Below are 27081 nucleotides of genomic sequence, written 5' to 3' on the forward strand. Positions count from 1 at the left end.
CTTCATGATGCCCAACTACAAGACAGTGTGCAACTGACAGATTAACTATTTATGCAGATCAGACCATGGAGGATAAGCAGAGCATCCTGTCTTCCAGGTCTGCCTGGGAGAGCTCTGCCAAAGAGGTAAAGGGGAAGGGGGAGCAGTCCTAAGGACATGTGGGGTAGGGGTGGTAGCCATGGATACAGGAATAAAGACAAGATCTCTACAGAGCAGAGAGGAATGAGCGAAGAGGTCTTAGGAGGGCAGCCACCGGAGATGAGTAGTTAGTGATTGTGATGCCAATATACCATGGATTAATTCAAAGGACAGAGAACAGGATGGTGTTGTTACTACTGTTTTCAATTTCCTGCCTATTTTTGTAAAGAAACAGTGCATAGGTTGGGGATCGCCAGCCTCTTTGTTTATGGAAATGGCCTCTTTGGGGGTCAAGTCTGTGGACAGAGTGCACTCACCTGACTTGGGAGTGTGCAGCTGTCCAGGGCCATTCCTTCTGGCTCCACACACTCCCAGACTGGGCCAGGCTTTAGTCTTCTACAGACTGAGCTGGGGAGAGAGAAGGATAATGAGAACGGAGGCTGGCCTACGGAAGTTACAGGGGGTGAGGCCCTGCCCTCAGGACAGAGAATGAAGCCTAGAGGTAGGGGTCCTGCTTGAAAAAGATGGTCCCACCATCTCCTACCACTCTTCTTTCCCCTTCCTTTCTCCTGTTATTCAGATAACAAGGGGCAGAAGGTGCTTGGGATCCTACATGGGATAAGAGCAATAAGAGCCTCAATGACTCCTGAATCAGAGATTTCCCTCTGACTGAGTGTGGGACCAGGACCCCTAAAGGGCCACCCACCGCCTGAACTTCCCCCCACACCTAGACACTGAATAATGCTTTCAATCCCCTGTCGTGGTAGCCCCCACCCAGCCCAACACTTCTGAGTGGGTTATCCTGGAATCACCCCAGGCCCCTCCTTCTTTACCTCAGGATCACCACAGGCAGCCTGCCACCCCTCAATCCCATCCCTAATCTTCATACCATCTTTACTTTTTCCCCATAAAAGTCAGTCTAGACCAGACCAAAGAGGCCGATTAAAAAAACATCTCACCCTCCTCTCTTGGCAACACAAAGGGCCTTGGCTCTGAATGAAAACAAAGGCCTGAGGGGCCCATTTCCTTGGAGGCAGATCCAGGCCTTCCCATAGGCATTTACAGGGTCACTAGAGCCTTTCATTTTTATTTCACTCAAGACAGGATTCCTGGGTCCCTGCGGGAAGGTGTGAATTTTGTGAAAATTCAATCGTAAATCTAGGGGAGGGGTAACCCCAGACCTTTGAGAAGTGATCTGGAGTCTGGAAAAGAGTTAGCAGGAGGAAACTTGTCCAGGAGCCAGGCAGGAGAGGGAGGATTGCTCCAGGGGGACCTGAAGGTACACTTACCACAGGGTCAGAAGGGTAGGACGAGACCCAATGGGATGAACAGCCAGCAGGTCTGTGAGGGGCTGGCTCCGACCCACCTGGCACCTGCACCCACAGAAAAAGCCTCCAGAAGGCAGAGATCTCAGGTCCAAGGGAAGATGAGTGGGACGGCTCAGATCCCTACTTAAATTAATTACTCAGAGGCCTCTCAAAGTGATAACAGAAAGTTGATTTATTCGATTCTCGAGAAGCAGGGCAATTCCTGGAGTTCACCTGGAGCAGCAAAAGCCGAAGACAAAGAAAAGGCAGTGATACATTCAGACCCTAACGCAAATCCCTCCCTCCCCCGCTGACCATTATCCTCATTAGCTGAGAATACGATCTTACATTGTAGACGCGAAATCTAACGAATCCCTTTTGAAATGAAGACATCGAAGAGTCATGTAAGCTTTATCCAATCATCGAGACCCTAATGTGCTACACAGTTTTATACCCTTATATGGAATTATTAAAAATATTGTAATCTTGAGCCTCTCGGTCTGACCTCACCCCTGGGAGAAGAATTACAATCTGATAAGTCTTCACTAAACCTATTCCACTCAAAGACAACGTGATCCGAGATCTGAGGAAAGAAGGCAGAGGGAGCTCCAGTCCAAGGGCAGAACGCAGAGAGATCTCAGCTCCAGGGAAGAAGGCAGAGATCTCACCAGCTCCGGTTTTCAGCCTGCCTACGCTGGGAGGCTCCTCCCAGCCTCTGAGGCCCCTTTAAGGGCCCTTTCCCCTAATCACACCCAGGGTCAAGCACTCAGGACCTTTTGTCCCTCTCCTCCCCAAGCCCTGCCCTCCATCACCTGCACAGCCTTGGCCACTGGGATGGCCCCTCTTTCACCCTAGCCTCTTCGCAGGCCTCCAAACTGCACCCCAGAGCTCTTGTTCCACCTGGGACACCCCCCACCAGGCTGGTCATCTCTGAGAGCTCCTCCTCCCCCATCACCCTCCCACGTGTTTCTTATTGGAGGAAAGATTCAGGACTTTAGGAGTTGGGAGGGGGAGAAGGCAGAGGCCAGCTGGAGATTTCCAGGGAGCAAGGGATTCCCTGGCTACGGAGCTTAGTTTGAGGATGGGGGTTGCTCACCAAATGCAGGCAGTGTGATTAGCACATTCTCCTGGTTTGAATTAGAATGTGGCTTGTTTCAAGTCAGATCCCAGCAGGATGATTGGGATGTTTGACCCGCTAAGGACAGATCCACCTTTACTGTGAAATAGACTTAAAATGTGGCACTTAAGGGCTTGTGTTTAGGAGCTGAAAGAATAAGAATTCGGTGTCACTGGGTCAGAATTACCCTTTGCTCCTCCCTGAATGCAGTCAGCCTAGAGGGTCAGAGGCATAAATGGACAAAGTGCCTTTTCTAAGACAATTCTAAGTAAAATAATCAGCTGAATTGCTGTTCTTTGACTGGCAACTTTGTTTCATGTATCAACATTGTAACATTTTTATGTTGTTGTTTTGCTCCAGAATTTTCTCAGTTGGGGATCTGGGAGAACCAATATCTATTTATGTATTTGTGTACGTTTTTAATTTGAAAACAAATTTTTAAAGGCATATGCAATTGTACCGTTAGAAAATGTCATTTTCCTTTTATCTGAATGCTATGAATTTGTGAATTAAGCTGTAAGAGGGTGGCTATAATGTTCTAAACTGTTCTATATTTCATTGGATATATTTTCCTTTAAAATGTATGATAATTTGCTCTTTGAGAAAAGTGCCAAGGACCTGGTAAATTCTCCATTCAGGTTTTCACCTTGATTAAAAAGGCAAAACTCAGGACAAGGAGAATTAAAAGGAGTTTGTTATGCTATGTCAATGTAGAAACTCATTGAGGAGTTGATCACATTAGGTCAGTAAGGAATTCAAGATGGAACCAGCTTTTATGGATACCTTTTGTAATGAGATAAAGACCATCTATCTAGGCACACTGCAGTAAAATGGGATGGGCCATCACATCTCAGCACCTCCCCTGTTCCCAGAACCTGAGGCCTACCAGGTGCAAACAGGCAGAGGATGACTGGCTAGGTGATGATGTGTCATTTAGTGTCATTTGTCAACCAATGGGATTCTGTATTTTGTGTAGGCCATCCCCCACCCTTTCCCCATGGAGGTCTATCCATCAATAAAACTGCAGTTTTGGTCTGCTCTACCCATATTGTCTGGATAGTGATAACATTTAATATAAAATTTTGGAATAATCTCTTTGCTCTCTCTGAAGCAAACTCAGAGAATGCCTCTTCCTATGTCAACAAAGCCAGCAAAGGCTGACTTAACATTCCTTGGGAACCTTTAACCTAAGACACTATCTTGAATAATGGGAGGTTTTCCATATCTTAATATTTGTAGACATATACTATGTTATGGCATGTTAATAGTAAAGAAAATACAGACATCTTAGGTCGTAATTTCAATTGAAACCCTTTCCTGTGTCAGCTATTTCGAGTACCTGTTTAGGACAGGAAGCCTGGTGGGATTTTCTCATCATATGTCACAGAGACATATGTCTACACAGCCCGGAATCGCAAGGCACAACCGACGCTACTTCGTTAATTGTCTTGTTTTACTAAATTTATGATTTGTTCAACTAGGAGAGTTCCTTTCTCACAGCAAAATGTATATAAGCCAGAAGATTTCTACACTGGGTAGCCAGAACATTTTTCTGGCTCCATAGTGCATTATGTTACTGTTTTCTTTAATAGGGAATTGACCAATTAATTAATTAAATCGTAAAATGTATGCATTAGCCTGTTGCCTTTTTCTTAACCAAGTTTTCAGGTTAACAGTTATGGAGCCCAAACATGGATTGGAACTGAGGAATAGGATGGACATTTCCTCATCTCGCCGATGCCAGGACTCCAGTGCCAATAAGAACTATTTTTCCTAGAGTCCTGGGCATTGACAGGGTCAGGGTAAGTCCTTTTATTTCCCAGCTTCTAAAGAACTCTCACTTTAAATTCCCTTTAAAGGAAACTCTGGGGACCAGAGACCAAGTCGCATTAAATTGCTCTGTATTAATTAGGTCTCCTCTGGCAATCGATCTCAGGAAAATTAGTACAGGTATTGCCAGCACTAGTGTCAATCAATTAGCGATAGCCCTAAATAATGTTGGCCACCACAATGACCAGTGAAAGTTACTTTATCTTACAACCAAATTAAGTTTAAAGGCCAACAAAACAACTAGCCAGCAGCGAGAATGTTTCATCGTGGGCTTGCTGACTTGGCTGAGCAAGAACAAAAGACAGGTAGCCTCTTCCCTGTAAGGTTGGGAGCTGCTTCAGCACCTAGCTGTATCCTGGCAAAAATCCTTTCTTCTTCAAGGGCTCCAGTTTGTCCTTTCCTTCACTCCCTCGGCCCTATTCCTTGCCCCTTTCTTCCCTCCCCTTCCCCTTGAAGGCCTCTGATCTGGGGAAACTGACGGCACCTAGATGCAATCTTTCCCCCTCGCCTTCCCCTACCTTAGACCTGAGGAAGGCAGCCTCTGTTGCCTCCCTCCTTCCCATTCTCCCTTCCGGCTTTCCTTTAAGGACTCTGGTCTTGAAGAGGACAGTTACAATGCATCTAAGAACTAGAGGCCTGAACCTATTCCCATGGGGCCTGTTCCTTTAAGACAGTCAGAAACTTTGGGGCACCAAGGCTCCCCACCCCTCCAACGACCACAGGGGTGCTCTGAGCAAAGGCTGCAGGATTCCCCTTTATTACTAGAACTTGAATTTTCGCAACCCCCTTTCCTCAGAATGATAACAGCCAATTCATGATGGGGATTTCTAGCAAGCTTCTAATTGCCCTCTCTCTCTGGGTGGTTTTTTGTGAGCTACGTTTGTATTCGTGTTGTTGTCAGTTTGTCTGTTGGTGTATGTCCCTGTCGGTATTGGGTGTGCTGTGAAAAAGTCTGTGATCTTGTAAGATTTAAATGCAAGCAGCTGGATTTTAAGGGCTGCAGCCAGGGATACAGACAAATAAAACTTTAACACTTTTCCTTGTTGTTGCGGTCTGGCCAACCTGAACTTAACAATGGAAAGTTGGATCATCTGAGATAAAATCATTTTAGCAGATTTGTTAGTTGTGAGATGAATCATAAAAAATTTCAGGAACTGATCGTTTGAAATTATGGGGAAAAAATAACTCCTAAGATTGTATGTAGCCCTAGAAACTCACTTTGCTAATCCCGATCACCTAATATTCCCCACTTCCTCTCAGAGTTAAGGGGGTATCTCAGAATGGAGACCCTTTAGCAACCACAAGGTTCATGTTAACCCCTCTCATCCCAGATCTAATTATAGAGAGGAAAATGCAGGAGAAGTGTATAGGGGCAACAATTCATAGACTGGCAGTGATTCTAGCAGTCCTATGCCCTTGGGTAAACTTTTAGGCCACCTTTCTAGGTAAAGCTTGGAAATGTCACCTAGGTCTTGGACATTCTGCCCACCCTGTCCCAGCAGCATACCACCTTAGGCTCAATAAATTCTGCTGCTGTGGAGGGAGGGAGAGGTGGATAAATGAATCAGGCCTGTGGCAAGCATTCTCTAGGCTCTGCCTGCAAAAATCACCACTGCTGGGACACCAACTTTTCTGCTCTCGGTAAGCTTCACTTCTCTATTTCAGTTGCAAGAAGTATTTTATCTCTGTTTGACCCATTTTCTGATTTGTAAAAATAATTATGCTTGTTGTTATGGGATCAAAATGATAAAATGATTGTAAAATGCTTAACGTAATGACTGGTATATGCTACATACAATATTATTATCTCTCTCTAATGTAATTGTTAACTTCGAAGTGGTTTTAATTGCTATGAGTAATAAGACCAATAATTTCTGGAATTGCAAATTATACCACCTGCAGTTATTGTTGTGTTAACACTTTATTTCTAGGATTGTATTTCTGAATTTCTCTTAGACTGTAAAGACAAAGCAATTTTTAATCTGAATTTTATTGAAAGTAAAAGATTTTGGGAAAATTGTGTAACACCAGTTATGTTACTTTATCAGTCCTGCTAACTTTGTCTTATAATGTTTTGTAACTGCCATTTAGAAAATCAGGTATTTTCGCCTTTATCTGTTAAAGAAAAAAAAGTTAAAGCTAAACAATTTGGCTGTCTTCTACGAAGTGGGAAGATTGTTAACTAAGTTATTTGGGATTACTATTTGAATGCTGAAACCTAAAATTGTTAAGTGATTCCTGTGTACGTAAAGGAGGGAATGGAGTGGAAACTTTATCTAGATTCCCTCTGCCCATTCAGAACAGTCCTCCCATTCCTGTAGGTAAGATCATCAACCCTAGGAAAGGAACTTGTTGTAGGTAGCTCCTAACAATGAATATGACTTGCTCAGAAGTTCTAATAAATAGGAAGGATTTTTAATAATTGGCTTTTACATCAGGACAAGTTTTAAATTTGAGAAGGAAAGATGTCAAATGGAATCCCTTATGTGTGCGGTAAATCTTTATTGCTTATTGTAACTCCATAAGAGTGGAAATAAGTGTTATCTGACTCTAAGCTCTGATTACTGAAATTTGCTGTTTAAGGTAAAAGGCATTTGGGACCATAACTATTTTTGTTTTGAGTTTGAATTTGGGTACAGTTGTCTGCATTAAATCAGTATCTGAGACACATGCCACAAAGGAATGTTTCTCACCTGACTCAACACCGAGGGGACAATTCTAGACTCAGTCTAGGATGGGATCCCCCTGGCTCAGTTTCCCTATTCCTGAATCTGACTATGAACAGATACTGCATGACTGGAGAATTTCACTCTTACCTGAATTCAAACAGAGTAAAGGATGTTTTATCCTGTCATATTTGGTATGTCACATGTCCCTGCCTTTTTCTTCTATAGCAAATTTCTGTGGTGAATAACGAGACCAGCAAAACATGTGAGCCTTTTGTGTAATCTTACTGGGAAATCAAATATTATTTTGATTTGAAATTAGAACATGTGCAGAAATTTATGTAAACTACTTAAAACTCACCTTAAGATGTTCCCATTGTGTAAAAAAGGATTTTAAAAGCAACAGTGTTTTTCTGTAAGTCAGTCTCTTATATCTAAGAATACTGCAATAATTAAGAATTCAGTTTGTTATAATACTTTGGAAATTCATACTGCTTAAGAATATTTTTGTACCAACTCAGTTTTAATGAATTCCAGTTTTAAAGGTTTATTTTTGCTTAAGAAAAAAAAAAGAAATATCAAGCATTTTAAAAGTTTCCAACTAGTTTTTTTCATAAGAGTTTAGTGAACATCAGAGGAAATTTTAAACTGTTTTTAAAGAAGGGAAATACTTTTAGAAGAAACGTTTTGAAAAATCATGTGTGATTCTTAGAAAGTCTACTAAAACTTCAAAATAATGTAGTGTTAAATTAAGCTGTTTTGATCTGAATATGTAGTCATTCTACGGCCTAAGTCAGAGTTAAAGTTTGCATTTGAATTTATTATATGTAAAAGATTTAATTGCTGAAGTATCTCATTCTTCCTGAGTGAGTATAATTAGGGAAGAACAACAACTTGAGAAACAAAGACATAATTCCATCAAACTATAAGGTTAGTAATTAACCTCTTTGCTTTGTTTAAGCTGGAATGAGATTCCAGTACAGTTATGCTAGTAAAAAGTAATAACTTATGAGGTATCTTGTCTTATGGTTAAAATGTAAAAGCAAGTGGAAGAATAGGATTGAGAGATTTGGAAAGATAATAAAGTTCTGCTTGAAACTATGAAAGGTAGATAAAATCTGGGAATAAATATGGCTTATCTAAACCCCTCTTGCTCCTAGATAGTTGTTCTGGATACTTTCGTGTCAGTTTTACATGGTTTAGAGTGTGAGGAAGTATTTTATCTGAGGGATACCAGCCAATTTTTATTTGCTGTATAAGACTGGGACTGCAATTTACTATTGTTTGACGTTCTGATTACAGGAATACTTGTCCAAGTTATCATAAAGCCAATTTACATGTGCTGCAGGCTAATGGTGGATGCTTGGAAAGGTTTTGAAGACGACCTTGGACACGGCCTAGGTAGGATCTTCCTAACTTTATTTCCCAAATGTGCTATTTCCTTTCTGGAAAAGGAAATTCCTCACCTGATCACCTCTAAGCCCTGCTTTCAGCACCTGGTAGCCTCATGATTACATGTCAGATAATAGTTTATTCCTGGAATCAACCAGAACTAAGGAGAGTCTTTCCTTCTGTTAACATTGTCCCTCTTTTTCTTTTATAGCAAATCTTTGTAATTAAGAAGTTCTGTAAGTACAATACTAATTCTATCAAATAATAAATGGAAATTGGAGCATCTCTGAGTTATTATAATGGGGTGCAGGAATGAATAGCTTACAACTTTAACCTGTATTCCTGGCCAAATAAATAAATATAATATAGAGATAACATCGAGGAAATGATTAGATCAGGTAATAAGACAAAGATGTAATGTGATAGATGTCTAATTAAATAGAGTAGCAAATTTTGAGGAAAAACAACAGGATCAGCCTGATTCCTCTAAGAATTATATGCAAATGTTTATCATTGACTTCTAAAATTTGTCATACTTTTGATAATAAGACCTCAAATTTGTATTTTTGCATAAAATTTGTACAGGATAGTAGTAAAAGTAAGTGAAATTATTTCTTCTCTGTTAAAATATCTGTCCAATAATTTAAAAGGCAGATGAGTTTATTATATAGTTAAGCCCTCACATTTTAAAAGATTCTTATTCCAGATACAAGATTTAGGTAAAGACAGAAACAACAAATAATGTGAATCGAAATTTTCTGAAATTTCAAAAATGGAGAACAAATTTTTAAGTAATTTTACTAATTTATATTGTCAGAAGTATCTGTGAACTTCTAGATTTGAACCAGAAAGGCAGAATTCTCTTTTTGAACTATCCCAAGAATAAAACCTATTGTCAAAGAAAAGTTATCTAGGTACCATTATAACTACATGAGAAATCTGGGATTCAAAAAGTTTTGTTTAAATGAAAATTAAGACTGGATTACTGGGATACAAGGAACTTAATATTAATTAACATTGAAATAATAATTGCATTGATTTGTGTGGTTCATGTTTAATTTTCTTGTTTATATTGGTGACATGTAAATCTCCCTTCCAAAACTAGTCTATTGTGAGCCATCTAAGTTTTAATCTGTACCTGACTTAATGTAAAAATACAATTTGTGAACTGTAAAAAACTTCATTGTGTTGTTTGAACCTAGCCCTGCATGGCTGGGAAACTGAACTATTGCTAAGTGTCTTTAGCCATGTTAACTATGTTGTATTGTTTCATCTCAATTATCAACTCATGTTTTCTGGGGGACTCTTGTCAAGTTTTCTGTATAGACTCTTGGATCCATCTGTCACCTCCATTGCCCCTGCTCCTGAGTGGATCGTGCCCTCCAATTTTGAAGAGGCCTGAAGAAGATGCCTTCAGACATAGACAGCTTTCCCAAGAGCCTGGACCAGACTAGCATGAAGAGTAACTCTCACACTACTGGTTATTTAGAGGTTTTTTCATCTTTGTTGGTCTACAGGCGAAGCCTTTGGCTTGCCTTTGACCAAAAGGAGGGAATGATGTTTAATATAAAATTTTGGAATAATCTCTTTGTTCTCTCTGAAGCAAACTCAGAGAATGCCTCTTCCTATGTCAACAAAAGCCAGCCAGGGCTATCTTAACATTCCTTAAGAGACCTTTAACCTAAGACACCATATTGAATAATGGGACGTTTTCCATATCTTAATATTTGTAGACGTATACTATGTTATGGCATGTTAATGGTAAAGAAAACACAGACATCTTGGGTCATAACTTCTATGTGAAACTTTGTCAAACTCTGTTATCTTATTGTATTTACAACCCATGCAATTAAGAAATTCCTTTCTAATAGTCTAGTTAATCACTTATGGAGACCATAAATCTGAAGCATACAGAATACTTCTTTGTCCTAAAACAGATTTAAAGCTGCCCAATTCTTTGTATTGGTAGCCAGAACATTTCTGGCTACATAATGCATTATGTTACTGTTTTCTTTAATAGGGAATCGATTAATTACTTAATTAAATCATGAAATGTATGCATTTGGCCTGTTGCCTTTTCTTTAACCAAGTTTTCAGGTTAACAGGGCCTTTGAACACTGGAATGTGAGCCAGAAGCCAACTTAACAGGTCTTCTTCAGCAAATAGAGCTGGGGAGAGAGAAGGATTCCTGAGCTGGAGGCTGGGCTATGGGGATTTACAGGAGGTGAGACCCTGCCTTCAGGAGAGAGGATGAAGCCCAGAGGTAGGGTCAGGCTTAACAAAGAGGGTCCCACCCTCTCCCATTCCTCTTCTTTCCCCTTCCTCTCTCCAGTTCTCATTCAGATCACCAACATGCAGGAGGGGCTTGGGATCACACATGGGATAAGAGCAGTAAAAGCCTCAACAGTTCCTGAATCAGAGATTTCCCTTTGACTAGCTTTGGACCAGGAACCTGAAAGGACAACCCAGCTCCTGAATGTTCCCCCACTCCACCATCTACATACTGAATAATCCTTTCAATTGCTAGTCCAGGTGGCCCCCACCCAGCCCAACCCTTCCTTGTGGGTCACCTTGGAATCACCCCAGGCTGTGAACTTTCATCCAGACCCCTTCTCCTTTACCTCAGGATCACTACAGGCAATTTGCCACCCCTCAAACCCATCCCAAATCTTCCCACTATCTTTACTTTTACCCTATAAAAGTCAGTCTTGACAAGACCAAATGGGCAGATTAAAAAAAAAAAAAAACCAAACAATCTCACCCTCATCTATTGGCATCACAATCAGCCTTCTCTGAATGGAAAAAGGCTTAAGGGCCCAATTCCTTGGAGGCAGATCCAGGCCTTCTCACATGGGCATTTCCAGGATCACTCAAGTCTTTCACTTATGTTTCACTCTAGACAGGATTCCTGGGTCCCTGAGGATAAGGTGTGAAGCTTGTGAAAAGGTGACACAATCTTAAAAGGGGGGTGGGGAGTGTGTGGGATAAAAAGACCCTTACTCAAAATCTTAAATAAAAGAGTCTTCTCAATATGAACAGAAAGAAAAGGATGTATTACAGTTCTCAAGAAAGGGACGTCCTTCCAAGAGGTTGGGGAACCTGGTGGAGGGAGGCAACTTACAGAAATTGAAGCACAATTTTTATACCCTAACGCAGAGAATCCCACCTCCCCACTATCCCACCTCTCTACTGGCTGAAAGGTGCGCTCACAATCTAAGCAGGAAATACCGGACAAACCCTGGGAAATCTTCACCTGTCCCAACACAAAGACCTCATCTAATATCTAACTTAACTGCTGATGTGGCTTTAGAAAAGAGGGGAGGGGGAGAAGCAGGAGCTGGTAATGTTGATGTGGCGGCAGTACAACAAACAAAGGGGAGATTTGAGTAACTTCCAAGTTTCGGCTACAGCCCACAGCACTTTCACAAAGAAAGCTGGTAGCTGGTAAGGGGGGGAAACCAACTGACTGTCCACAAGCCCTGGATACCTGAAACTCAGGTATTCAAGGAGAGGCCTTATGGAAGAGAAATTTTATCTAGAAAATCCAATATTCCCCATATTTTTATTATGAAAAGTCTCCTCATCTCACTCATGAGGGAGGTTGAGGGGGTAGCCCCAGACTCTTGAGAAGTAGTGAGAGTATGTAATAGAGTTAGAAGGAGGAAGCTTGTCCAGGGACCAGGCTGGGGAGGAAGGATTGCTCCAGGGAGACCTGGAGCTAGACTCACCATAAGGTCGGAGGGGGAGGATAAGACCCAATGATATGAACAGCCAGCATGTCTGTGAGGGGCTGGCTCAGACCTACCTGGCACCTGCACCCAGAGATGGCCTCCAAAGGACAGAGATCTCAGGTCTGTTGACCTGAAAACTTGGTTAAGAAAGGTAACAGGCTAATTGCATACATTTTATGATTTAATTAATTAATTGGTCAATTCCCTATTAAAGAAAACAGTTACATAATGCATTATGGAGCCAGAAATGTTCTGGCTACCCAGTGCAGAAATCTTCTGGCTTATATACATTTTGCCGTGAGAAAGGAACTCTCCTAGTTGAACAAATCATAAATTTAGTAAGACAAGACAATTAACAAAGTAATGTCAATCAAATGTTGAGATTCCAAGCTGGGTAAACATATGTCTCGGTGACAAGGAAGGAAATCCCACCACAGATAACTGACACAGGAAGGGGCAAACAATGTTCAATAGAAATTGGGACCTAAGATGTCTATATTTTCTTTACCATTATTCAAGATATGTCATAACGTAGTATGTGTCTATAGATAATAAGATACAAAGGAAAGACCAATTATTCAAGATATGTCATAGGTTAAAGGTCTCCAAGGAATGCAGAGTCAGCTTTGGCTGGCTTTTGCTGACATAGGAAGAGGCATTCTCTGAGTTTGCTTCAGAGAGAACAAAGAGATTATTTCAAAATTTTATATTAAACATTATCATTCCCTCCTTTTGGTCAAAGGCAAGCCGAAGGCTTCGCCTGTAGACCAACAAAGATATGATAAAAATCTCTAAATAACCATTAGTGTGAGAGTTTACTCTTCATGCAAGTCTGGTCCAGGCTCTTGGGAAAGTTGTCTATGTCTGATGGCATCTTCTTCAGGCCTCTTCAAAATTGGAGGGCACGATCCACTCAGGAGCAGGAGCAACAGAGGTGACAGATGGATCCAAGAGTCTATACAGAAAACTTGACAGGGTCTCCCAGAAAACATGGTTTGATAATTGAAATGAAACAATACAACATAGTTAACTTGGCTAAAGACACTTAGCAATAGTTCAGTTTCCCAGCCATGCAGGGCTAGGTTCAAACAACACAGTGAAGTTTTTTACAATTCACAAATTATATTTTTACATTAAGTCAGGTACAGGTTAAAACTTAGATGGCTCACAATAGACTAGTTTTGAAAGGGAGATCTACATGTCACTAATATAAACAAGAAAATTAAACATGAACCATACAAATCAATGCAATTATTATTTCAAAGTTAATTAACATTAAGTTCCTTGTATCCCAGTAATCCATTCTCAATTTTCATTTAGACAAAACTTTTTGAATCCCAGATTTCTCATGTAGTTATCTGATACCTAGATATCTTTTCCTTGACAATAGGTTTCATTCTTGGGATAGTTCAAAAAGAGAATTCTGCTTTTCTGGTTCAGATCTAGAAGTTCCCAGATACTTCGGACAATATGAATTAGTACAATTACAATTACAATTACAATTTGTTCTCCACTTTTGAAATTTCAGAAAATTTTGGTTCACATTATTTACTGTTTCTATCTTTAACTAAATCTTGTACCTGGTATAAGAATCTTTCAAAATGTGAGAGTTCAACCATAAAATGAACTCACCTGCCCTTTAAATTATTGGACAGGTACTTTAACAGACAAGAAATAATTTACCACTATCTTATACAATCTTGTGCAAAAATCCAGATTTGAGATCTTATTATCAAAAGCATGATAAATTTTAGAAGCCAATCATATACTCCTGTATATAATTCTTAGAGGAATCAGTCTGATCCTGTTACTTTTCCTCAAAATTTGCTCTTATTACTTTGCCTAATCAATTCCTCGATATTATCTCTATATTATATTTATTTATTTGGCCAGGAATATAGGTTAAAGTTGTAAGCTATTCATTCCTGCACCCCATTATAATAACTCAGAGATGCTCCAATATCCATTTATTATTTGATAGACTTAGTTGTACTTACAGAACTTCTCAATTACAAAGATTTGCTATAAAAGAAAAAGAGAGGGACAATATTAACAGAAGGAAAGGATTTCCTTAGTTCTGGTTGATTCCAGGAATAAGCCATTATCTGACACGTAATCATGAGGTTACCAGGTGCTGAAAGCAGGGATTAGAGGTGATCAGGTGGGGAATTTCCTTTTTCAGAAAGGAAACAGCACATTTGGAAATAAAGTTAGGAAGATCCTACCTAGGCCGTGTCCAAGGTCGTCTTCAAAACCTTTCCAAGCATCCACCATTAGCCTACAGCACATGTCAATTGGCTTTATGATAACTTCGACAAGTATTCCTGTAATCAGAGCTTCAAACAATAGTAAATTGCAGTCCCAGTCTTATATAGCAAATCAATATTGGCTGGTATCCCTCAGATAAAATACTTCCTCACACTTTAAACCATCTGAAACTGACACAAAAGTGTCCAGAATAACTATCTAGGAGCAAGAGGGGTTTAGATAACCCATATTTATTCCCAAATCTTATCTACCTTTCATAGTTTCAATCAGAACTTAATTTATCTTTCCAAATCTCTCAATCCTATTCTTCCACTTGCTTTTACATTTTAACCATAAGACGAGATAGCTCATAAGTTATTACTTTTTGCTAGCATAACTGCACTGGAATCTCATTCCAGCTTAAACAAAACAAAGAGGTTAATGACTAAATTTACAGTTTGATGGAATTATGTCTTTGTTTCACAAGTTGTTATTCTTCCCTAATTATACTCACTCTGGAAGAATGAGATACTTCAGGAATTAAATCTTTTACATAATAAATTCAAACGCAAACTTTAACTCGAACTTAGGCCATAGAATGACTACATATTCAGATCAAAACAGCTTAATTTAGCAGTATATTATTTTGAAGCTTTAGTAGGCCTTCTAAGAATCACACATGTTTTTTTTCAAAACATTTCTTCTAAAAGTATTTCTCTTCTTTAAAAACAGCTTAAAATTTACTCTAATATTCACTAAACTTTTATGAAGAAAACTAGTTGGAAACTTTTAAAATGCTTGATATCTCTTTCTTTTTTTTTTTAAGCAAAAATAAACCTTTAAAACTGGAATTCATTAAAGCTGAGTTGTTACAAAAATGTTCTTAAGTAATATGAATTTCCAAAGTATTATAACAAACTGAATTCTTAATTATTGCAGTATTCTTAGATATGAGACTGACTCACAGAAAAACGCTGTTGCTTTTTAAATCCTTTTTTTTTTTTTTAAACAATGGGAACATCTTAAGGTGAGTCTTAAGTAGTTTACATAAATTTCTGCATATATTCTAATTTCAGATAAAAATAATATTAGATTTTCCAGTAAGATTATACAAAGGTCTCACATATTTTGCTGGTCCCTTGTTATTGACCACAGAAATTTGCTGTAGAAGGAAAAAGCAGGGACATATGACATACCAAATATGACAGGATAAAACATCCTTTACTCTGTTTGAATTCAGATAAGAGTGAAATTCTCCAATCATGCAGTATCTGTTTCATAGCCAGACTCAGGAATAGACAGGTGAGAAACATTCCTTTTTTTTTTTTTAAGGAACACAATAGGGAAACTGAGCCAGGGGGAGCCCATTCTAGATTGAGTCTAGAATTGTTCCCTTGATGTTTAGTCAGCTGAGAAATGGCATGTATCTCAGATACTGATTTAATGCAGACAACTATACCCAAATTCAAACTCAAAACAAAAATAATTATGGTCCCAAATGCCTTTTACCTTAAACAGCAAGTCTCACTAATCACAACTTAGAGTCAGATAACAGTTATTTCCACTCTCTTGGAGTTACAATAAACAATAAAGATTTACCAGGACACACACACATAAGGGATTCCATTTAACATCTTTCCTTCTCAAATTTAAAACTTGTCCTGACGTAAAAACCAATTATTAAAAATTCTCTCTATCTATTACAACTTCTGAGCAAGTAATACTCATTGTTTAGAAATTGCATTAACCACCCAAATTCCTTTACTAGGACTGATGATCTTACTCACAGGAATGGGAGGACTGTTCTGAATGAGCAGAAGGAATTTAAAGAAAGTTTTCACTCCATTGTGGGACTGTTCTGAATGGGCAGAGGGAATCTAATTTTCACTCCATTCCCTCCTTTCCATACACAGGAATCACTTAACAATTTTAGATTTCAGTATTAAAACAGTAATCCCAAATAACTTAGTTAACAATCCTACAACTTCATAGAAGATAGCCAAATTCTTTAGCTTTAACTTTTTTAACAGACAAGGGTGAAAATACCTTGTTTTCTAAATGGCCATTACAAAACATCATAAGACAAAGTTAGCAGGACTGATAAAGTAATACAACTGGTGTTACACAATTTTCCCAACATCTTTTAGTTTCAACAAAGTTCAAATTAAAAATTGCTTTGTCTAACACTATTTCTAGATTACAGTGGTCACTCAATTTTCACAATCTAAGAAAAATTCAAAAATACAATCCTAGAAATAGTTTTAACACAACAATAACTGCAGATGGTATAATTTGCATTTCCAGAAATTATTGATCTTATTACTTTTAGTAATTAAAACCACTTCAAAGGTAACAATTACATTTGAGAGATAATAATGTTGTATGTAACATATACCAGTCATTATGTTAAGCATTTTACAATCATTTTATCATTTTGATCCCATAACAAGCATAATTATTTTTACAAATCAGAAAATGGGTCAAACAGAGATAAAGTACTTTTTGCAACTGAACAGAGAAGTGAAGCTTACCAAGAGCAGAGAAACTGATGTCCCAGTGGTGACTTTCGCAGGCAGAGTTTAGAGAATTCTTCCACGTTTCCCCCAACCTCCCCAGCAGCAGAATTTACTGAGCCCCTAAGGCGATATGCAGGTGCTGGGACAGGGTGTCTAGGACCTCGGTGGCATTTCCAAGTTTTACCTAGAAAGGTGGGCTACTCACAATCTTAGGAGTTATTTCAAATGATCAGTTCCCGAAATATTTCTGATTAATTTCACAACATACAAATCTGCTAAAATGATTTTACCTAAGATGATCTAACTTTTCATTGTAATTCCAGGTTGGCCAGACCAGAATGACAAGGAAAAGTCTCAAAGTTTTGTTTGTTTATTTCCCTAGCTGCAGCCCTTGAAGTCTGGCTGCTTGCATTTAAATCTTACAAGATAACACACTCATTCACAGCACACATGATGTGGACAGGGACATACACCAACAGACAAACTGACAACAGGACAAATACAAACGTAGCTCACAAAAAAACAACCCAGAGAGAGAAGGCAATTAGAAGCTTGCTAGAAATCCCCATGATGAATTGGCTATTATCAGTCTGAGGAAAGGGGGTTGCAAGAATCCAAGGTCTGATAATAAAGGGGAATCCTGCAGCCTTTGCTCAGAGCACCCCTGCGGTCATTGGGTGGGGAGCCTTGGTGCCCCAAAGTTTCTGACTGTCTTAAAGGAACAGGCCCCATGGGAATAGGTTCAGGCCTCTAGTTCTTAGGTGGATTGTAACTGTCCTCTTCAGGACCAGAGCCCTTACGGGAAAGCGGGGAGGGGGAATGGGGAGGAGGGAGGCAACACAGGCTTGAACAGAGGCTGCCTTCCTCAGGTCTAAGGTAGGGGAAGGGGAAGGCGAGGGGGAAAGATTGCATCTAGGTGCCTTCAGTTTCCCCAGATCAGAGGCCTTCAAGGGGAAGGGGAGGAAGGAAAGGGGTGAGGAATAGGACGGAGGGAGTGAAGGGAAGGACAGACTGGAGCCCTTGAAGAAGAAAGGATTTTTGCCAGGACATGGCTAGGTGCTGAAGCAGCTCCCAGCCCTGCAGGGAAGAGGCTACCTGTCTTTGGTTCTCGCTCAGTCAAGTCAGCAAGCCCAAGATGAAACATTCTCGCTGCTGGCTAGTTGTTTTGTTGGCCTTTCTTAATTTGGTTGTAAGATAAAGTAACTTTGACCGGTCCAAAAGAGCCCTGTGGTGGCCAACATAATTTAGGGCTATCTTTAGTTGATTGACACTAGTGCTAGCAATATCTGTACTAAGTTTCCTGAGATCGATCGCCAGAGGAGACCTAAGTAATACAGAGCGATTGAACGCGAGTTGGTCTCCGGTCCCCAGAGTTTCCTTCAATAGGGAATTTAATCAATTCCCCACTAAAGAAAACGGTAACATCCCCAGAGTTTTCTTTAAAGGGAATTTAAAGTGAGAGTTCTTTGGAAGCTGGGAATGGAAGGACTTACCCCGACCCCGTCAAGGCCCAGGACTCTAGGAAAAACGGATCCTATTGGCGCCGGAGTCCTGGCGTTGGCGAGATGAGGGAATGTCCATTCGGTTCCACAGTTCCAATCCACGTTTGGGCGCCATAACTGTTGACCTGAAAACTTGGTTAAGAAAGGTAACAGGCTAATTGCATACATTTTATGATTTAATTAATTAATTGGTCAATTCCCTATTAAAGAAAACAGTTACATAATGCATTATGGAGCCAGAAATGTTCTGGCTACCCAGTGCAGAAATCTTCTGGCTTATATACATTTTGCCGTGAGAAAGGAACTCTCCTAGTTGAACAAATCATAAATTTAGTAAGACAAGACAATTAACAAAGTAATGTCAATCAAATGTTGAGATTCCAAGCTGGGTAAACATATGTCTCGGTGACAAGGAAGGAAATCCCACCACAGATAACTGACACAGGAAGGGGCAAACAATGTTCAATAGAAATTGGGACCTAAGATGTCTATATTTTCTTTACCAATTATTCAAGATATGTCATAGGTTAAAGGTCTCCAAGGAATGCAGAGTCAGCTTTGGCTGGCTTTTGCTGACATAGGAAGAGGCATTCTCTGAGTTTGCTTCAGAGAGAACAAAGAGATTATTTCAAAATTTTATATTAAACATTATCAGGTCCAAGAGAAGACAATTGTTGAGGGCCAGGGTGGAGTGCGGTTCACAAGATGAGGACAGACCTTTGGGGAAATTTTACTTTGAAACAGTGCTCATTATCATCCAGAATGGCTCTCCATGCCCCCCAGAAGTTGCTGCCTCTGAGAGACAATCGAGAATTACAGAAAACAAGGGATATGTAAAATAGATGCCCTCTAGGCTCATAGTCTTTAAGATGAGACTGATTGAATCCTTAGGGCTAGAGACAAGCAGAATGACAAGTAGGCTTGCAGTTTCTGTCTATGAATATCTTCTCCCGCCTCCCCGTCTTTCTTCTTCACCACCTCACCGAGCTGTGTAGGGATGCGGGCCGCCTGCTGCAGACTACGTGATCCGAGATCTGAGGAAAGAAGGCAGAGGGAGCTCCAGTCCAAGGATAGAAAGCAGAGACATCTCAGCTCCAGGGAAAAGGCAGCGCAATCTCAGCACAAGTTCCAGCTTTCAGCCCGCCCACCCTTGGAGGCTCCTCCCAGCCTCTGAGGCCCCCCAGGAAGCCCCCTTTCCTCCAGTCACACACAGAGTCAGGCACTCAGGACGCTTTCTCCCTCTCCTCCCCAAGCCCTGCTCTCCATTGCCTGGACAGCCTTGGCCACTGGGATGACCCCTCTTCTGCCCTAGACTCTCCCCAGGCCTCCAAACTGCACCCCAGAGCTCCTGTTCCACCTGGACCACCCCCCACCAGGCTGGTCATCTCTGAGAGCTCCTCTCCCCCATCACCCTCCACCTGATTTCTTATTGGAGGAAAGATTCAGGACTTTAGGAGTTGGGAGAGGGGGAACAACACAAGCTGGGGATTTCCAGGCAAGTGGGGCTTAGTTTGAGGATGGGGGTTGCTCACCAAATGCAGGCAGTGTGATTAGCACATTCTCCTACTTTGAATTAGAATGTGGCTCGTTTCAAGTCCGATCCCAGCAGGATAAATTCGGATGTTTGACCAGCCAAGGGCAGATCCACCCTTAAGGTGAAATAGACTTAAAATCTGGCACTTAAGGACACGGGTTTAGGAGCTGAAAGCCTAAGAATCCAACGTAACTGGACCAGAATTACCCTTTGCTCCTCCCTGAACGCAGTCAGCCTAGAGGGTCAAACGCATAAAAGGACAAAGTGCTTTTTCTAAGGTAATTCTAACTTAGATAATCAGCTGAATTAATGTTACTGGACTGGCAGTTTTGTTTCATGTATTGACATTGTAACATCTCTTATGTTATTATGCTCCAAAATTTTCTCAAATGAGGATTTGCGAGAACCATGGTATGTTTTTAATTTGAAAAGAAATTTTTTTTAAAGAGATATGCACTTGTACCATTAGAAAACGTAATTTTCTTTTGATCTGAATGCTATCAATTTATGACTTAAGCTGTAAGAGAGTGGTTGTAATGTTTCCACACTGTTCTATATTTAATTGGGTATATTTTGCTTTAAAATGTCTGATTATTTACTCTTTGAGAAAAGTACTGAGGACCTGGTAAATTCTCCACTCAGGCTTTCACCTGGATTAAAAAGGCAAAACTCAGGACAAGGAGAATTAAAAGGAGTTTGTTATGTCAGTGTAGAAACACATTCAGCAGTGGATCCCCTTGGGTCAGCAAGGAATTCAAGATGGAACCGATGAGGTTTAGGGGTTCTGGGGACCCCAAAATACCAACATGCCGGGTCCTGCTCGAATGAATTCAACACAAGCCCTCTTAAACCAAAGAATAACAAAGTTTATTAAAGATTCACCATACTGAGTTGACTCTTAAAGGAGCCTAAGCATTTGTAAAGCTTATATTCACAAGCAGGCCAGATAGAACCTCAGCTAGACAGTCTGCAGGACTTCATGGAGGCAAGATGGACCTTAAATACAGAAAAAGCATCCAGGTGTCTCCAGGTAGTCCCAGGGTCCTAGACATGGTCTTCATAGATCAACCTCAGGGAGGATCCTGATGGGAGCAGCTGGTAGTCCAGACAGTCCACAAAAGAGGCTGGGCAACTTGGACTTCAAGAGAATGCTAAGTAGTTGGGAATGGGGCAGCTAGGTGGTGCAGTGGATAGAACACTAACGCAGGAGTCAGGAGGACCTGAGTTGAAATCTCACCTCAGGCACTTCACACTCACTAGCTGTGTGACCTTGGGCAAGTCCCTTAACCCCAATTGCCTCATCCTGGGTCATCTCCAGTCATCCTAATGAATATATCTGGTCACTGGATTCAGATGGCTCTGGAGGAGAAGTGAGGCTGGTGACCTGCACAGCCCTCCCTCACTCAAAACAAAGTCAAGTGCAAGTCATGTCATCATTTCTCTGATGGCATGGTCTTCTTCAGCAAGGAAGGACCAACACACATACATAAGTAGGGGGAATATGAGAAGGATGCTAGGATTAAAGGAAGAGAATGCTAAATGGTGATCAGATAGGGAGTATTTGGGCTGAGAGAAATGGAAGGGGAATCCAAGGAGCCACTGCCCCCACCACGCACCCCCACAAAGGCCAGACTATCCCAGGCCCTTCGGAGAGATGGGCCAAAAGCCCTCCTGATCCAAGGGAAAAAGGTCTTGACTTGGGCTTCTATTTCATCAACTCCTTTAAGCAACTTCTGCCCCAGGGCTTAGATTTGGTAACCCAAAGCATTTGGTCAGTCTCCAAAGAACTCCCCAGAGAAGGAGAATCTGTCTACTCTACTTTTCCCAAAAGCTGTTAGTATTTTTCTTTTTTAAATTCAATTCATCCAATCAAATACCTAGCAGTTATTCAACACTGTAATTACATAACAGTTTAATTCACCATTTCACAGCCTCCAGAGCAAAACAGAATTGAATTTCTGAAGAATATAATTCCATCACCCTCTAGGCATGCTTTTTAAATTAAATAATACTTACCAAATAATTTCCCAAAAACCACAATAAAAGTTTGAAGCATAACAAAAGTAACATTACAGATTGAAAACAAATTTTACTGTTCTAATGAGAAAAACTTAAAAACTTGTTGCCATTTAAACATCAATTCAGTTGAATATATTCTCCAAATTGTTGACTTACATAGAAAAACATTTTGTCCAGCTATGATTTGAACACTCTAGATGGATTGTTGTCCATTATAAAAATATTTGTTCCAGAAAATTTTGTTCCAGCCAAGAACAAAATGAGTATCCATCAACTGTTGAACAGCTAAAGAAATTACAGTGTATTAATTCAAAGGAATATTCTTGAAGAATAGTGAGAAACATCAGGATTTCAAGGGGAAAAGCTGTATTTTTAGGGATTTAATCAGAGTGAGTAAATGTGGATGTTTAATGAGGTCTCTTACACTGGGAAATCTAATGAGGCCTTGAGCAAGAGACTTAATCTTGTTAATTAGATCCCTAACTTTTATCTCCAGCAAGATTTTCCCAATATATACTTAAGTACTGTTCCAATCCAAGGAAAACCATTCACCACCACAGCAACAATTCTATCTTCCCACCACTGACTCCAAAGAGGCCAATGTTACGTGAAAGCATAAAACTGCAAAAAAATGTTCTAGGGCAAAGGCAGAGTGGGGAGACATTCCATACAATGAGTCAAAATGTGAATCAGCAGCTGACTGAGGCCCAAGTCCTGAGGTTGTAACTGCAAAATTCAGACTCAAATGGAAGAAAACAGGGAAAACCATTAGACCCTAAAGATATGACAAAATAGCATGGCTTATGGATAGAAAATGACAGTGATGCATAGACTGAGGGGACTAGATCTGGGAGACAGAGTGGCTGAGGAGCCATTACCAGAGGTTCCTAACATTGCACAGGAGGCAACAACTAAATATATTCCTAAGCAAAAGACCAACAAAGAAAAATTCCTGTTTGATGAGGCCTTACAAATAGCTAAGGAAAGAAGGAAAGGGAAAATAAAAGGGGAGATTTCCCCATATGAATTCATAGTTTGTGGGAATAACAAGGAGACCTGAGGTTTTCTTAAATGGGCATTGCAAAGGAATAGAAGAAAACAACTGAATGGGAAAGACAAAAGACCTTTTCAAGAAAATTTGAGCTATCAAGGGAGTATTGCTTGAAAACGTGGGCATAAGCACTACTGGAGCCAAGACGGTAAGATGAGGCACTCACTTGTCTAGGCTCTTCCAGATTCCCTTGAAAACGACCTTGCAATAATGACTTAGAATCAGTTGTAGAGGAGTGAACCAGATTGCCAGCCTAGGACGGCTTCAAGGGTGAGCAGGAATGGTGTCTCACTACAGTGGGAGAGTAAAGTGAAGAAGCCAGTGGCAGGCTTCACCCTAGGGGGCCATGGCATAGTTTAGGGAAGTCTTGAGAAACCTTGGGGTTTCTGAGATAAATTGAATCCCTTTTTATGATTTCATGCATTATATGAAATATATAATGTCTAGTGAGGTCTGTGCCATGAGAGAACATAGCCCATTAATTAGATCCATAAGTTTTATCTGTAGGAAGATTTCTCCAATGTACATTTGGAGCACACAAATAAAAATTTATGACATTCAGGTGACAACCTTCCCACAATTGTGGCTTTTACAAGGCTTCCTTCTAGTGTGAATATTATGCTGTCTCATGACCTGCCTCTTCCAGGAAAGGGCAGGTCCTCATTAAGCACATTCCTAAGTCTTCTCTCCACTAGGAATCCTTGATGTAAAGGAAGAGATGATATATGGCTGCAGACCTTCCCTGACTCCAGACAGGGCTGGACCATAAGGTGAAATGTCTGATGTGTAATATGCTCCAGAGTCCATCTGAATGCCGTTGCACATTTATTTGGGGAATATGGTTGTTATCTAATATGAATTCTGATAGGAAATAAATGACAACGTTAGCTGGAACATTTTCATTATTACATTAATGAGATATGTCCTCTGCAATAGATTCTCTGATGTGACAGGAATGAATATTTCTCCCATATAAATAAACAGTTTTTGAATTAGGACTAAGCTTCTTCCCCATTTCCTCATTCAGAGATTGGCCACTGTAAGTGATTCATCCAGTCTTTGAAGGGCAGGGTTGATGATCAGATGAAATCTTGGGCAAGACTTGTACAACTGTGAAAATTTAGATCTGACCAAAATTTAAAGAGATTTCATTCTAGGTGAATTCTGGCCCGTTGTGTTTTAGTTAAACAGGTCTGAGGGGTAGTGGACCCCTCTGGTCTAGATTGCCCTAGGTAAGGCTGATCTGTATAGAAATAAGTCTCTTTGTCCAAAAATGAGTCAAGATTCATGGCCCCCCACCCCAGTCCCTCACTGGAAAAAGTCCAGATCTCATTATAATACTCATTCTCATTAATTTTTAACAAATCAGAATTGATTTATGCCTCTAGGTAACTCCCACTTATCTAAGAGCATATAAGTGTTGAAAGCCTTTCTGCACTGATTAAATTCATAAGGTTTCTCTTCAGTGTGGATTCTCTGGTATACAGCAAGATGGGAGTTTCCTCTGAAACCCTTTCCACATTGATTACATTCATAAAATTTCTCTCCAGTGTGGATTCTCTGATGTGCAGCAAGACTGGATGTCTCTTTGAAAGCTTTTCCACATTGACTACATTCTAAAGGTTTCTCCCCAGTGTGGGTTATCTGGTGTATAGTAAGATGGCATTTTAATCTGAATGCATTTCTACAGTCATTATATTCATAAGGTTTCTCACCATTGTGGATTCTCTGATGTTGAGTAAGATTAGAGCTCTATGGGAATGCCTTTCCAAGTTTCTCATATTCATAAGTTTGCTCTCTGGTCTACATGCTCTGATGTACAACAAGACCTCAGCTGCAAACTCCCAGCCTTTCCACACTGGTTACATTTATGAGGTTTCCTCTCACTGTGAATACCGTGATGAAAAAGGAAGGATGAACGTTCACTAAAAGGTACACCACATTCATGAGACTCATGTGGTTTCTCTCCAGTATGAATTTTTAGACAGTAAATCAGGGATGTCTGTTGACTCATGGTTTTCCCACAATGATGACAACCATGAGGTTTCTCTCCTGTGTGGATTCCATCATTTACAGCACAGATTTGTCTCCCAGTGAAGGCTCAGGTATAGTCAGCTTTTGTTACCAATAAAATATTTGCAAATTAAAATATGCACTCTTAAAAAGCAAAATAGTATTATGCATGCCATAGACAACAGTATTTATAAACATAACTTTTATATGTACTGAAGAAATAAAAGTACAGGTGACTCACTGGATGGCAATCTGTGCTTTACTGCTGAGCTCTGCAACTGATTGTGGAATCTCTGAGGTGTGCCTGGAGTTTTTCTCATTCTTGTCCTGATTTGAATCTTCTTCCCCTAATTCTACCCTTCTTATACTATTATTAATTTCACTCCTTGAATTCTCCTTTGTTCCATTGTATCCCATTGGACTAGATGCCTTTCCACTCCCAAACACTCTCCTTTCCCTGGATCACCTAAGACCAAGGTTTCTGATCACTTGCTTCTTCTCCACCATTTCCATGTTTCTATGACAGACTGGCAGCTCCTTGACAGCAGGGACTGCACCTTTTCCTCTCCTAAAACGTGGTGAGGTGCCTAGAAAATTAGAGGTGCTTAATCCATGTTAACTGACTAAGAGGCCTGTGCCTGACACTAGGCGCCAGATTTGACCTCAGTTCCTGTATCCTGGTCTCTGTCTTCTTTGGCAAATGCAGGTTCTGGCCTCAGCCCTGTCAGCCCTGTTACTCTCTTGCACCTTATCTTCTTTTTGAACAGTCTGGTTCTCACCCTGATGGGACCAGACCAGGTCCATAATGAAGATTGCAGAGACTTCTTTTAAGGCTCCTGAAGCATCTTATCCTATGGGACACCAGGAAATTTCTACTTCCCACTTCAACAAACTGAGAGTGGCTGTCCAATTCAACACATCTGCATAACAATTCTCCAAGAAGGGGCCAAAGTTGAGCCTTAGAGATCAAAGAAGGGACACAGGTAGATGAGTTATGTAAAGCATACATTTCAAACAATTCTAAGTGAGGCAACAGTCTTTACTAGTACTTAGATGCTGCTGAATGGAAAGAGAGAAAATAATAAAACTAGGCTGCCTGGGTACACTACAAACTTAGGGTATGTATTTTCAGAATGGACCTCACAGTGGCAAGGGTATCCTTTGACATTAAGCTAACTGACTCCCTTGGGGTAGCCAGGTGGTGCACGGGATAGAGTACTGGTCAGGAAAACTCAAGTTCAAACCCAGCCTCAGACCGTTACTAGCTTTGGAACCCTGGGCAAGTGACTTAGGGCTCTTGGCCTTGATTTCCTCATCTGTGAAAGGAGGCAGAAAAGCAAATGAGAAAATAGTTCAGGTCAGCACCTTAAATGCTGAATTTTAAGTCTACTTCACCTTAAGGGTGGATCTGTCCTGAGCTGGTCGAACATCCCAATTATCCTGCTGGGATCTGACTTTAAATAAGCTACATTCTAATTCAAACTAGGAGAATGTGCTCATCAGACGGCCTGCATTTTGTCAACAACCCCCACCCTTAAATTAAGCTCCGTAGCCGGGGAATCCCTTGCTCCCTGGAAATCTCCAGCTGGCCTCTGCCTTGTTCTCCACCTCCCAACTCCTAAAGTCCTGAATCTTTCCTCCAATAAGAAATCAGGTGGAGGGTGATGGGGGAGGAGGAGCTCTCAGAGATGACCAGCCTGGTGCGGGGTGGTCCAGGTGGAACAGGAGCTCTGGGGTGCAGTTTGGAGGCCTGGGGAGAGTCTAGGGTGGAAGAGGGGCCATCCCAGTGGCCAAGGCTGTCCAGGTAATGGAGGGCGGGGCTTGGGGAGGAGAGAGTCGTGAGTGCCTGACCCTGGGTGGGATTGGAGGAAAGGGGGCTGCAGTGAGTGGGAGGAGCCTCCCAGAGTGTGCTGGCTGAAAACCGGAACTTGTGCTGAGATGTCTCTGCCTTCCACCCTTGGGCTGGAGCTCCCTCTGCCTTCTTTCCTCAGATCTCGGATCACGCTGTCTTCTCTTGG

General features: G+C 40.7%; 1 protein-coding gene across 6 annotated transcripts in view; it reads right to left on the reverse strand.

Annotated features, from left to right (window-relative positions):
* The window catches only part of LOC140521564 (uncharacterized), a 33878-nt gene extending 15895 nt beyond the window's left edge, over positions 1-17983 (reverse strand). The window contains exons 1-4 of one of the 6 annotated variants that reach the window (XM_072636763.1): positions 12256-17983; positions 11212-11366; positions 1098-1679; positions 456-546 (exon numbers count right to left, since the gene is read on the reverse strand). In XM_072636763.1, the coding sequence (XP_072492864.1) occupies positions 456-546; positions 1098-1222 (216 nt within the window). In that variant the 5' untranslated portion in view covers positions 1223-1679; positions 11212-11366; positions 12256-17983. The other 5 variants (XM_072636754.1, XM_072636749.1, XM_072636788.1 and 2 more) reach the window with 5 other exon arrangements.
* Between the last annotated feature and the right edge of the window lie 9098 nt (positions 17984-27081).

This window comes from Notamacropus eugenii, chromosome 1 (genome assembly GCF_028372415.1).
Source record: "Notamacropus eugenii isolate mMacEug1 chromosome 1, mMacEug1.pri_v2, whole genome shotgun sequence".
NCBI classification, from domain to species: Eukaryota; Metazoa; Chordata; class Mammalia; order Diprotodontia; family Macropodidae; genus Notamacropus; species Notamacropus eugenii.